Source organism: Cibotium barometz, chromosome 53 (assembly GCF_041138505.1).
Source record: "Cibotium barometz isolate CiBa-2024 chromosome 53, ASM4113850v1, whole genome shotgun sequence".
NCBI lineage: Eukaryota > Viridiplantae > Streptophyta > Polypodiopsida > Cyatheales > Cibotiaceae > Cibotium > Cibotium barometz.
Genome location: NC_141098.1, coordinates 35,757,741 through 35,770,553, shown reverse-complemented (window position 1 = coordinate 35,770,553; position 12,813 = coordinate 35,757,741). Strand labels below are relative to the sequence as shown.

At 49.2% G+C, this 12,813-nt stretch overlaps 1 protein-coding gene across 1 annotated transcript in view; it reads right to left on the bottom strand.

The window, feature by feature from the left end:
* The window catches only part of MIS12 (minichromosome instability 12 (mis12)-like protein), a 34,271-nt gene extending 21,671 nt beyond the window's left edge, over window positions 1–12,600 (bottom strand). Inside the window, exons 1-6 of the mRNA XM_086789257.1 lie at window positions 12,376–12,600; window positions 12,230–12,270; window positions 11,937–11,994; window positions 10,981–11,100; window positions 10,683–10,775; window positions 10,406–10,544 (exon numbers count right to left, since the gene is read on the bottom strand). Of these exons, the coding sequence (XP_086645383.1) occupies window positions 10,406–10,544; window positions 10,683–10,775; window positions 10,981–11,100; window positions 11,937–11,994; window positions 12,230–12,270; window positions 12,376–12,459 (535 nt within the window). The 5' untranslated portion in view covers window positions 12,460–12,600. The remainder of the gene's footprint in view (window positions 1–10,405; window positions 10,545–10,682; window positions 10,776–10,980; window positions 11,101–11,936; window positions 11,995–12,229; window positions 12,271–12,375) is intronic.
* Window positions 12,601–12,813: the final 213 nt, after the last annotated feature.

Below are 12,813 nucleotides of genomic sequence, written 5' to 3'. Positions count from 1 at the left end.
TCTCCAGGCCCGCCTTCTTGCAGATGTGGGCAAGATCATGGACGTACAGCTACTGGGCCGTGGACATTACCAGATCGTCCAGAGCATGGCCAAGGTCCTTGCCATGAGTCCCCTTGACATCAGGGGTGCTCGGGCTTTCTTCAGACCTTGGCAGCATGGCTTTGACCCAGCAGCGGCGGCTGAGCAGGGAGAGCGCCTTTTCCATGTTACAGTTTGCTTCCCTGGACTCCGCCGGGAGTATCTTCCGCTCCTCTCTAGGCTAGGAGCATTGGTGGGCTCGGTACTAGAGACTGGCTCCACAACAGCTTCAGTGGTGGCCAGAGCAACTGGGCTACCTTCGGTCAGAGTTTTGGTGTCTGACATCTCCTCCCTCCCTAAGGTCATTCAGCTACCTAGGATAGGGGGGGGGATGGATTGATCAGAGAGTGGAGTTCTCCGGGCTCCCGAACCAGTGCTTCATTTGCAGGCAGGTCGGTCATTTGGCCAAGGCCTGCCCTCGCAGGAGACCCCGACCCTCTCCACAGCAGGCAGGCCCCTGATGGCCCGCCCACAGATGCGGCTCGGCAGGCTGCCTCCGGGAAACCTGCTCAGGCCACAGAGACCTCGGAGTGGCAGCCTGGACAGGGGCGCCGCCGAGGGAGACAGCCACAACAGCACGCCCAGAGACCGCTGCAGCAGCAGCCAGAGTCCCAGCCTCACTGGGTTCCCGTGAGGAACAGCTTTGCTCCCCTCCAGGAGGAGACCCTTGCGGCGACGACTGAGGACCAGGAGATGCTAGCACCCCCTCCTTCACCCCCCCCACCCCCGTCCCCTCCCACCGCCTCGCTTCCACCTTCGCCTCCTCCCGTCCCCGCTCCGGTTTCGGCAGCGGCTCCCTCGCCCCCCCCTCCTCCCCCCTGCCCGCCTCACCTTCCCGGGAGGCCCTGGCAGTCCCCTGGCGTTCACCTGCAGTCCAGAGGGCGCTGAGCACGGACCTCGCTCGAGCACCACAGAGGAGACCTACCATGCCGATTCGGGCTTCACGGATATCATCTATCCGCAGTCGGCTGAGTCGCCTCGGCATTAGACAGCGCTAGGAGGCTTTTGATTACGCCTTCACACGGCTTTTTGGAGCAGAGGGCCCCCATGAGCCAGCACCCATCCGAGTTCATGTAGTGATACCTCCGGCCCGCGGGGAGGAGGCACTTGATTCAGCGGTGGCCTTCTCGTTCCCTCTATGTGGCCCTTGCGACCGGGAGTGGACTCTAGAGCTCGCTCTTAGCACTTTGAAGACTCACGCAGTTGAGTTTTCTCATCATGTGAGCGATCTGGAGGTGACAGATGTGATAGGCCGACTATGGGAGTTGGCTCATTTTTTCTTGGATCTCGGGAGTGTGGATGCCTCAGGGATTCGTCGTTTGGTCGTTCGCATAGTGGCAGACTTAGCATGCGACCCTGGATATGTATGTATACACGAGGTTGCTCTGTCAGAGCGGGAGGCAGTCGCCATGGGCCACAGCCACCACTGGCGCCTGATCCGTGATTCTTGCAGTACACCGGGTGGGCAGATTCGCAGCCGCTCGGATGGGGACTACTCTCCATCCAAGCCGCTTGCGAAGGCCCGCCGTACGACTGAGACAACATCCACATGTTTTGGACACTGGGGTGATGCCACAGAGCTTCTCAGAGGTCTTGATCTTTCTTATCCCCAAGGGGGAGGGAGTATCAGATGATATTCGGCATTGGAGGCCTATTACGATCCTCAATACTGTCTACAAGGTCTTAGCAAAGGCCTTGAGTTTGAGGATCCAGCCCTTCCTGGGGGAGTTGATTCATGCTACCCAAACAGGATTCGTCAAGGAGCGCAGTATCCTTGACAACATCTTTACTTTCTGGGAGGCGACGGCCCGAGCTAGATTTCTTGGCGAGGACTTGGTCGTGATGCTTCTCGATTTTGAGAAGGCATACGATAGAGTTGATTGGGGTTTCTTAGAGGGCACTATGCTTCGCCTAGGCTTTGAGCCAGGATGGATCAGAGGGGTGGCGGCTCTGTATTCCACAGCTCGTAGCCAGGTGTTGATTGCAGGAGGACGGGGGCCGAGTTTTGAGCTGACCAGATCAGTCCGTCAGGGGTGTCCCCTCGCCCCTTTTCTTTTTCTCTTCTTTGCGGAGGCTATGAGCATGTATTTGACGGCAGAGGAGGTTGGTTTGAGAGGACTCCAGCTCCCAGTCCAGGGGGAGGACCTGCTCGATGCTGAGTTTGCAGACGACACGGGCTTATTTTTGCATGGCCAAGAGGCCAATCTTCTTCGGGCAGAGTAGTCGCTCCAGGTTTTTAGTGCAGCTTCGGGAGCATTGATCAATTGGTGCAAGACAGTGGCCTTTTGGATCAGTAGTGCTCCCACTCCGGCATGGAGCCCGGACCCCGGTTTTAGATGGATTCCTCCTGGCACAGCAGTGCGGTATTTGGGATGCCAGATTGGACTAGATTTGTCACCTGAGCAGCAGATTGCCCCGCTTCTTCTGAGCATTCGGAAGAAGCTTTTGTATTGGAGTACAGCTCGACTATCCTTGGCTCGGAGGGTGGTGGTGGCAAATCAGGTGCTGTTAGCGACCATGTGGTACATTACGTCTTGCTGGATCTTCTCGAGCTCTTGCATCAGCCAAGTACAGAGGCTGATCAGGAACTTTCTTTGGTTTGGGCGGGACGGTCAGCCAGCCCGGGCAAAGGTTGCATGGGCAGTTATTACACTTCCGCTGGCTCAGGGAGGCTTGGGCATTATAGATCCAGTCGAATCAGAGTAGAGCCTTATTGGGGAAGCTTATTGTTCGGGGGCTGCTTCTATGCGCTGAGCCTTGGAAAGCGCTTCTCTTGCAGCGGCTGCAGGCTCGGGCTCCCCCAGCAGGGGGCACTTGAGCACCAGAGATTCGCTGGATCTTCATAGAGATGAGGAGGACAGGCCTCAGTAGAGGATGGGAGGACAGATTTGCTTTGAGCATCCTGAGAGCTTGGGAGCTGCTGAGACCGGGGCTCTCTCAGCGACCTCCTTCTTGTGTTGAGGAGCGGGCCAGACAGCCGCTCATCTGGAGCCCAACGGTCCACACAGAGCAGGGTCATATGCTGGGTTCTCGGCCTCGTCTAGCCTGGGGACCTTTAGCGGCAGGCCCAGCACGTAGTTTTGGAGACTGGCAGGCCTTTTGCAATCTCCCAGAGGAGATCCAGGTGGAGAGGCTGAGTCACTTCAGAGGGGGGTTGATTATTAGGGATGATATTCAGGAGGCACTCACAGAGGAGTGGTTCACGCCTTTCGAGCTAGTGGCCCCACCGTGGATGGGAGCCTTTACACAGTTGGAGATCCTGATTGCTGTCAAAGCTTGCACTGAGGATGGCAGATGCCTCTACTATGAGATTCAGGATGAGGGCACACTTCAGAGAGTGGAGGTGGAGTCGCCTTTGGTTGCAGAGTGCACCTTTCAGAGGATACGGGTAGTGGCCGCCGCTTCTCGGAAGTGGCATATTGACCCCGACCCTGCTGATGTGCTCCCGGATTGGCGCATATGGGCATATGCAGCGCGCCCCTTGGCCCGGCTACAGTGGGACCTTGGGGAGTTCGAGTGGCATGATCCTTATGCATCCCTTGAGGCCATAGAGATCACCTTTTTCCAGTATACTGTACGGCTGGGGCGGCATATTTTGACGGCGAGGAGGATGGTCTCTCCAACTGCAGCGGGGCATTGGTGGCTACAGGGACTCTCACAGGAGTTCCTGGAGGATTTTTGGGCTCGGCTCTGGGCTAGTCGACAGGCCCGCAGGATCTCGACTTTCCAGTGGCTGGTCGCCCACAGGGGCTCAGCAATTGGCACCTGGCTTGTTTACAACGGTCTTCCGGCGGCCTACGTCCGATGCGGCCACCCTATGGAGACACAGAGACATTGCCTTTGGGATTGCCCTCAGGCGCAGCAGATTTGGCTGCGGATGCTGCGTATTCTGGCCCCCCTCTCTCCAGAGGGTATGTTTACGTGGGGTGCCGCTGCTTGGTCGACTTCGTCAGGGCCTGCTATGGGCTATGAGATGGAGCAGGACAGTCAGGTCATCAGATTCATTAGGGGCCAGCCTCGCCTGGTTCCGGCACCGGATTTCTCGTCCGCCAGCTGGACACAGGAGAGGGATTTACGATGGGAGCTCCTCAGCAACCTCACCATCTGGTTCACCTGGAGGGCCCGGTGTTTCACGGCCTTTGAGGGGAGACTGGAGCCACCAGCAGAGACTGTACGGGGGATTTGGCAGGAGTTGATCCACACCCTGCGAGGACAGTATGACCGCATCCGGGGCGGATGAGGCGATCTTGGGGCGCCAAGCCTTTCACACCACCTGGCGCAGCGGCCCCTTCTACACCTTACACACGGGATCCCCCCGTTGGCATTACAGGCCACCTGTTTGGCTTTCCCCCCCCCTATTGTATGATTTAGCCCCTCAGTCCTTTGTACTGATGCTTGTATTTTGCAACACCTAGGGAGAGTCTCCCGGGCTACCTTGCTGTATTCACTGCTCCGTTTCTCTTATGAGCAGGAGAGATCTTTTGTAGCCCTACGGGCGTTTTTACATAACTAATGAAAGGATCTTTTCTCGGAAAAAAAAAAAAAAAGAACCACTGTAGCATCTGTGCATACCAAGATCCAGTGTGTCCAGCCTCGGCCAGCTGTCTGGATGCCTCAAAAGCTCGGCGGGATAATCTCTCCGTGGGCATCTCCCTCATCCTGTATATAAAGGAGATCGTCTGGAACAATGCCTCCACTGCCATAGGTGGTGCAGCAAACTCAGCTCGAACAATGTCGTGCGGGACGGATGGTTTGCTGCGTATCATCCTCGAGAGCATCAAGATCTGTGGTCTCTCCAGCTGTACCCATGTGGAGGCTGCAAGCCCTGGTGCCCAAACCGCTGCTGCATACATCAAGGCTGGTGTCACTAATGTATCAAAGAGCCACCCCTTCGTGCGGGGTTCCTGAAAATGTGCCTGATGACACTGATGCTCAAGGCCAGCAAGAGCTGCATACCCCCGGGTCACTCTGTCTCGGACTACCTGAGCCATGGAGAAGCGTCCAGCTGAGCTAGTAAATGTGATGCCAAGGTAAACATAAGAGCTCACCACCTCGACCCGCCCTCCTGCTAATGTGAGAGTAGTGTGGCTCCTGACTGCGGGTGAAGTGTGGAAGATCATAACCTTGGTTTTCCCAAGGTTCACTGTGAGCCCCTGCTGTGCGCAGAAGTCATCAAGAGCCACAAGGTGTCTTTGAAGCCCAACCTGCGTGTCGGATACCAAGACGATGTCATCAGCATAAAGCATAACATGGACAGTAATACCTGATAGCTCAACCCCAGAGCCTCCTCCCTGTGTGATGTAATCGACCACCTCATCAATATAGAGCCCAAAGAGCTGCTTCACACCAATGGTGCTAGCAACTGTGTCGGACAAGCCTCCTGGGCATCGGACTCTCCCAAAGACCTGCTCATATAGCCTGTATATGCCCCACATCATGTCTGAAGGTATGCCTAGTGTCTGTAGTTGCCGAAAGAGGCACTCTCTGGGCACAGTATCAAATGCCTTGCGGAAATCCACAAAGCAACAATAGAGCCGTTGCCTCCGTGCCTTGGCTTGATCAATCAGGCACCTCAATGTAAAAATGTGGTCGATGGTCGAGAAGGCTTGACGGAAGCCTGCCTAGCCTGCTGCTCTCAATCCCCCAACCTCTGCATGAGTGCTCAGCTCTGCCTCCAAAACTGCCCCGTATAGTTTGGCCAATCATGATGGTCTTGTAGTTCCCAGGGTCTAGTACATCTCCCGCTTTATGGATCGGCACAATAGTGTGCATCGTCCACTCAGCCGGAAACCCCTCTGACAGAGCTCTGTTGAAGAGATGAGCAAGAAATGGTGCCAATGTATCAATAGCATAGATGAGATGCTCTCCCTGTAATCCTGTATGATCTGTCGCCCGTCCATGTTGGAGTCGGCATATGGCCCTCCTAACCATAGGTGGGGTGAAGGTGGAGACTGTGGAGCATGGCTCTGTGGGCTCTGGTATAGGGGGCTGTGCAGGCACATCATAAAGTCTCTCTGCATATGTCTGCCAGGTCTGAGGATCGGCAATAGGTGTGGGAGGACGGGGCTCTCTGAGTCTCCTCCAAGCAGCAGCAGCATCTCTGCTCATGAGCATGTGATATGTGTCCCAGTACTGAGCCTCCTCATAAGCTCGCCGCTTACGGCGGGTGAGAGTATGCATCCTCCTGCCTGCCTGCCTCTGGGTGATCTCCCCGTGAGCCCTCTGCACTCGGAGACTGCGGTAAAGGTTTCTGCACTCATCATCATACCATCGGTTCTAGGGCATGCTCCCAGATGTAGGTGGCCGTCCTGTTTGTATGTGGTATGGGAAACTCCTCGCGGCTGCGGAGTGCAGTACATGTGAGAGCTGGGAGGTGAGCATGGCCATGGGTGCCGATGGATCTAAGGCAAATAGCTGATCATGAACATGATAGTCGTACACCTCGGCTAGGTCCTGAGTGAAGTGAAAAATAGTGCGTGGTGGTTGTATGATGGGTGGGTGGGTCTCCAATAAGCTCCTGAAAGTAAGGGATAGGTATGTATGATCCGCCCCAATGGGGCATGGTGGTACGGTGAAGTGAGACACCATATCTGCTGCCTTCCGAGATCCTATCACATAATCCACTGTACTACTGCCGCCTCCCACTAGAAAGCAAGTCAACCCGAGAAGGGAAAGCTCGCCATGCAGGAGGAAATCAATCTTTTGAAGGGCGAAGTGGCATACTTACGCGATCGTCCACGGGAGGAAGGAGAGACTCTTGAGGTGGACAAAGAGGCAATCAAAGAAGAGATCACCAAAACCCTCACCCACACAATCGAGGGGAAAATGGAGGCGGCCCTCGAAGGATGGGTAGAAGTGATGAAGAAGAACATCAAAAAGGAGGTGCAAGAAGATGTACAAGTGATGAAGAAGAACATCAAAAAGGAGGTACAAGAAGATGTACACATGATGCAGTCTACTCTTGATGAAGAGAAGATGCGACGGATCCGGCGCCTCAACATCCGAGTCACAGGGATACCAGAGAGCACTACCTCCACGTCCGAGATTGACGGGCGGAACCTATGTACCAAGCTAGGACTAAAGGAGGATGAGCCGCTCCCATTCACTAGAGTATGGAGGACAACCCCAAAGGACTCCACCAAAGGCATGGCCTTAGTGCTACAGTTCCCAGACGAGGAGAGTAGGATGAGCTTTATGAGAAGACGGGCTATCTTGAGGAGCTTGCCAGAGGACCCCATCTACTTCGATGATGATCTCACATGGATGCAACTGGAGCACAGAAGATTATGCATGCCGAAGATCAAGGCGGCACGCAAAGGGAAGAAGGCACATTATAGGGATGGTCACATCTACATTGATGGGAAGAGGGTCGAATAGCGCCATTTGGCCTATGAGACACGGAGGAAACAACATGAAGACAAAGAGATACACATAGCGATCTGGAACTGTAATGGAGTCTTATGGACACATCCAGGGAGACTTGAGGAGGTGATGGAGGGCCGGGATATCATCTTGATGACAGAGATACATGAATCTGAAAAGAAAATACAGGAAAACTTGACCTTTCTTGGCTGAGATAACTCTGCCCTTGACCTGCAATCCTTCACCCCTTTGCGTTAGCAACTTCTTGGCTGTCCTGGCCCTTGTTTGCCTTGGCTCTTGGTGAATTATGAGATAACACAATGGATTGTGGGCTTTGGTATTTATACTACTCCATAAGGGCAGTCGGCTAGCTCTAAACCATGCGGCTGTCTTTAATTCTACCCATGACTGGAAAATAGCAATAAATATGCTATTAAATGCTAAAAATATCTGCGCATCACTCCCTTGATGGCTGGGTACTAGGTGCCTGTGCAAGATAGGGCTGGGCACTGTTTACATGCTGTTTGGGGACTGGGCAGCCTGTATGGGCTGCCCCATACTTGCCCTTATAGCCATAAATAGGCTGTACAGCCTGTATGCTTCCCCTGGCCTGTCCCTAGGGCTGTTCCTACAGCCCTTCATGACCTATTCATGGCTGGTGGGTACTGCCAGGGCCTTCCTGGCCCTCATGGGGGTGGTTTACCTTGTCCCCATGCCCACACAAGGACTTGGGGTAGCCCTATGGGCTGGCCCCTTTCCTATAAGCAAACCCTAACTATCTACACAATGATCTGGCATCCAGTACCATACCAGATACACAGAATCACTGACATCATTCCAGAGGGAGACTCACAGCGCGGACTGGCACTGTTTCATGTGCAGGACAATGCACACCTGACCTTGGACTCCTGTGCAAGACAATGCACACCTGACCTCGGACGACTAGGATGGATCCCTAGCTAACTCGTCCCAGACTGGGCTCACATGGGACCAGTTTACCATCCCAAGTCCTGCACCTTCCGTACAGATATGTCTACGTGGCATCCAAGTGCAGGATGCACGTGACAACAAGTCACAAGAGCTCGCTCTCATGCCTACACAATCACTCCTTTGACACCACAAGATTGCTCTTTGAGTTCGAGGAATCACCATAGAGGTGGGAGAGAGAAGACACAAACCCGTGCTAGAGGACCAAGCGGCAGTGGGAGGCGTGAGGACCAACCTCACGAAGAGACTATTATACAAGAGGAACCAGAACCCTCTTCTCCTCTACAACCAGATTTGGGTGCTGCTGCGGATGTACCTCTTGGTGTGGTGGAGCCAAAGTAGGATAGTGATGGGAATGTTCACAAATGACGACTTTTCATCATCCTCATCTTCAAGACTGGATGAATCTAGAGTCATGGTGTTCATTGTTTAGTGATCATTGATCGTGATGTCACTAATGGATTTATTGCTGAGTGCCCATCTATTAGCAAGTTGTTGACTCTTCAGTCATGACTCTTTGACATTGATTGTTGATGATTATCATCTATTATTTCATATAGATTCTGTAGTATTCTCTTTGTATGTCATTTTATGTTAACTACAAAGCATACTACATAGGCTTGCTCCTTTCTCTTAATGTGGGTCATGAATTGACAAACCTGCCAATGTTTTATTTTTCTTATATTTTTTTTAAGGAAAAACATGAATGATCCCACTCCTCTCCCATGATCTACTATGCAAGATACGGCATTGACATAGCATATCAAAGTCACAAAGGACATGCAAGATATGCTCCCTTGGGATGTGATACAAAAGCTTGTGGAATTATCTAGAAGGATCCAAAGCTATGGAAAATTCAAGCCAGCAACTCCAACAATATTTCTTGCTTTGGGTTTATTGTTGCTATTGATATGCTAGTGCATTCATTTACACTTTAAAAGTCTTTCTACCAAACATCTTCCATACAAAGCTTCCACAATGTGAACAACAACACTTCATGAAAACTCAAAAGAAAGCCAATAAAACTCCTTAAAGGTCTCGATAAGTTATGGGAGCAAGGTACTTGAATACTTTAGGTATGTTACATGTATGGAACGAGTACCCAACGTACGCATCAAGAGAAGTACTTTAAGTACATTCACTTTTTTTCAAAAAAGAGTACGTTCACTTTTTAAAATATATATATTGTTAAAAATATAAAACAAACAAGAAAATGGAAAAAATATAACTAATTTGAGAATTGGGATAGATTGAAAGACTTGGAAAAATTAAAAAGAATCAATGAAATTTGAGAAGAAATGCACAAACTTCAAAAAAGAGTACGTTCACTTTTTAAAATATATATATTGTTAAAAATATAAAACAAACAAGAAAATGGAAAAAATATAACTAATTTGAGAATTGGGATAGATTGAAAGACTTGGAAAAATTAAAAAGAATCAATGAAACTTGAGAAGAAATGCACAGACTTGGAGAAATCCGAGGAGATTGTGAGCATTGGGAGAAATTAGAAGACTCGAGTAAAATTGGGAAACTAAGAGGTATTGAAGGAAATTAGGAGAATTGGGAGAAATTGGAGGTATTTACGACTCCAAAATTTGGGATAAATTATGAAAAATGGAAGAAATTTGAGAAATTTATAATTAAAAAATTGAGAGAAGTTTGGAGAGCAAAAAAATAGGGGATATTGAAAGAATTAGGGGAATTTGGAGGGCCTTTGAGAAAATTGGAGGAAATTGGGGAAATTGGAAAATTTTACAAAAATTGGGGAAAAAAATAGGAGGGAGAAATTCAAAAAATTGGAGAGGAAAAGCTAAGCTAAAGGTTTCTAGAACATAAGGGAGTCTTTTAAAATTTTTGAAAACAAACACTTAATTTTTACGTACCACGTACATAGGGTATAGTACAGTACGTACTGGACGGATTGTATGAATCCGTACAAGTATGGAATGCCACTATATATGGGAGAGAAAGAAACCTTCAAGCATGTCATGGTGCTCTTCGCCTTTGAGCTGTATCACTGCATCCTGCAAAGCCCCCTCATGCCGTTTCTTCACGGTCAACAACCTTTCCAAGTTGCGGAGCTCTCTTCGTATTCTAGCTGACTCTTTCCCAGCCTACATGTCATAGTGGTAATATTATTTTTCCCCTAAGCAGAAAAATATAAGACAACCCACCCCCATAAGAAAAACAAAGATGGATGTGTCAGCAATAATAGTAGACACCCGGCCCATAAAGAGTATGAAGCATCTTACAGCATGAAGCTGGCCCCTCACAGATTCCAACTCAGCATCCAATTGTTCCTCTTGTGTTTGAAGAGAAGGGTCGGCACCCAAATGATCATCATCCTATGTGTCACAAAAAGGATGTAAAACCAGTCAACTTAATCATATGCGTCACTAACTTCCAACTTGCTCTACGTGATTCAAATGGATGCATTGACTGAAATGGCCTGTTGGATTTGTGCAATGGGTTTGCAATGCCTTGTCAGCCTTTACCCAAAAAGAGTGAAACCCGTGCTTCATGAATCATAGCAAGAAAACTGTTGCAAACCTCTTGATATTTTGGAGCTTCTTTTAAGTTGGTGAAGCAGTTAGCACGACAATAGGCCTCCCATCGATTCAGATTTTTCTCCAACTTTTCTTGGATGGTGTTGAACACCGCATCAAAACCCTTTGCAGCATATCAGGACCACATGTAGTAACACTTAGCAAGATGTTTGAAGAAATCAAGAAAATTGATTGATGTGTGTGAATACATACATACATGCATGCATATATACATACATATGTACATACATATATATGCATACACACACACACATATATATGTACATACATATATATGCATACACACACACATTTCTCCACAGATGCATACAAACATATGTACACACACACACACACACACACACACACATCTCCACAGATGCATACATACATACATATGTATGTATGTACGTATATATCTATAGATAGATAGTGAAAGAAAGATGCACACACAGATGCATACGTACATACATATGTACGTACATATGTATGTATGTACGTATATATCTATAGATAGATAGTGAAAGAAAGATGCACACACATATATCTACATATATACATACATGTATTTGTACACGCGTGTGTATAATATATATGTGTGTATAGACACACATACCATATACATATTATACATACATACATGCATTCGTACACGCGTGTGTATAGAGAGAGACACACACACACACACACATACCATATACATATTATATTTGTACGTTTATACATAAATGCATATACACATGCACGTGCACACATACCATATACAAAGCACACTTGCTTGCATGCACACACCATATGATGGGATGCAATGTTCCGACATCATGCACGGACAAAAAAATTACAGAAAACCAAGAATTCTGAGTGCCTGCCATGTGTGGCATTGAAACACAAAGCTTCCAAATAAAGACACAAATACTGAAATGAGAGAGGAGGCGGGTAGAGATGTGTTGGTACACTAACCGTGGTAGTAGCTTTCATAATCTCTTCGGTAGGGTTACCCAAAAGCAGAGGGACATTTCTGCCCACATAAAAAGGGGAAAAAAAACACACATACACACAAAATAACCCATTTGAATGTGCCCAAAATCAAATAATGAGCTAAAATACACCTTTTCTAAAAATCTAAATGCCCATCAAACGATGCAACAAAAATGCTCCCATATCTCTAAACCCTAAACCACCTGAGCTACAATGCACCCTTTTTAGCCCCCCAAAAAAAAGGAAAAAGGGAGAAAATTAATTTGGGTGCCTACTCTTCAAGCGTGTCAAAGGAGTCCTCAAATATGTCGTAGGCCTGCGGGGGTAGAAAAAAACAGGATTAAGGGCTAATGATTGAAATAAGGGCGTAATCTCTTCTTCTAAGCGTGGGGTTTTGCAGTTTGAGAAACGGGGAGATTACCGCGTTGTAGACATGATCGCAAAAGAGATCAACGTCGAAGCTGGGCGCCTGACCTGCAGAGCCCTGCTCCTCTTCTGGCTCCATCCAGTGGTGAATCGCCCACTCAAAGAAGGGGTTCCCGCTGCAGGCTAATTTTCGAAATACGAGACCTGCTACCAACTGCGTTCAGACGGAGGTGCCCACAACAAGCACCATATCCGGCCGGTTGTAGGGCCGAGGACACTTACCATCAGAACCTAAATGTGTGTAATTTTCTATGGCATACCACTCAATAACCTTGGTGATTCCTATGCGAATGATGACACCAATGCCATACTTCCAATTGTATAGTGATGACACCAATTGTATAGTGATTACTATGTGAATTCTGACACCAATGTCATACTTCCAACGGTATAGTGATCCCAAATGGTGGTGCCCGTGTTACATTTGTAACCA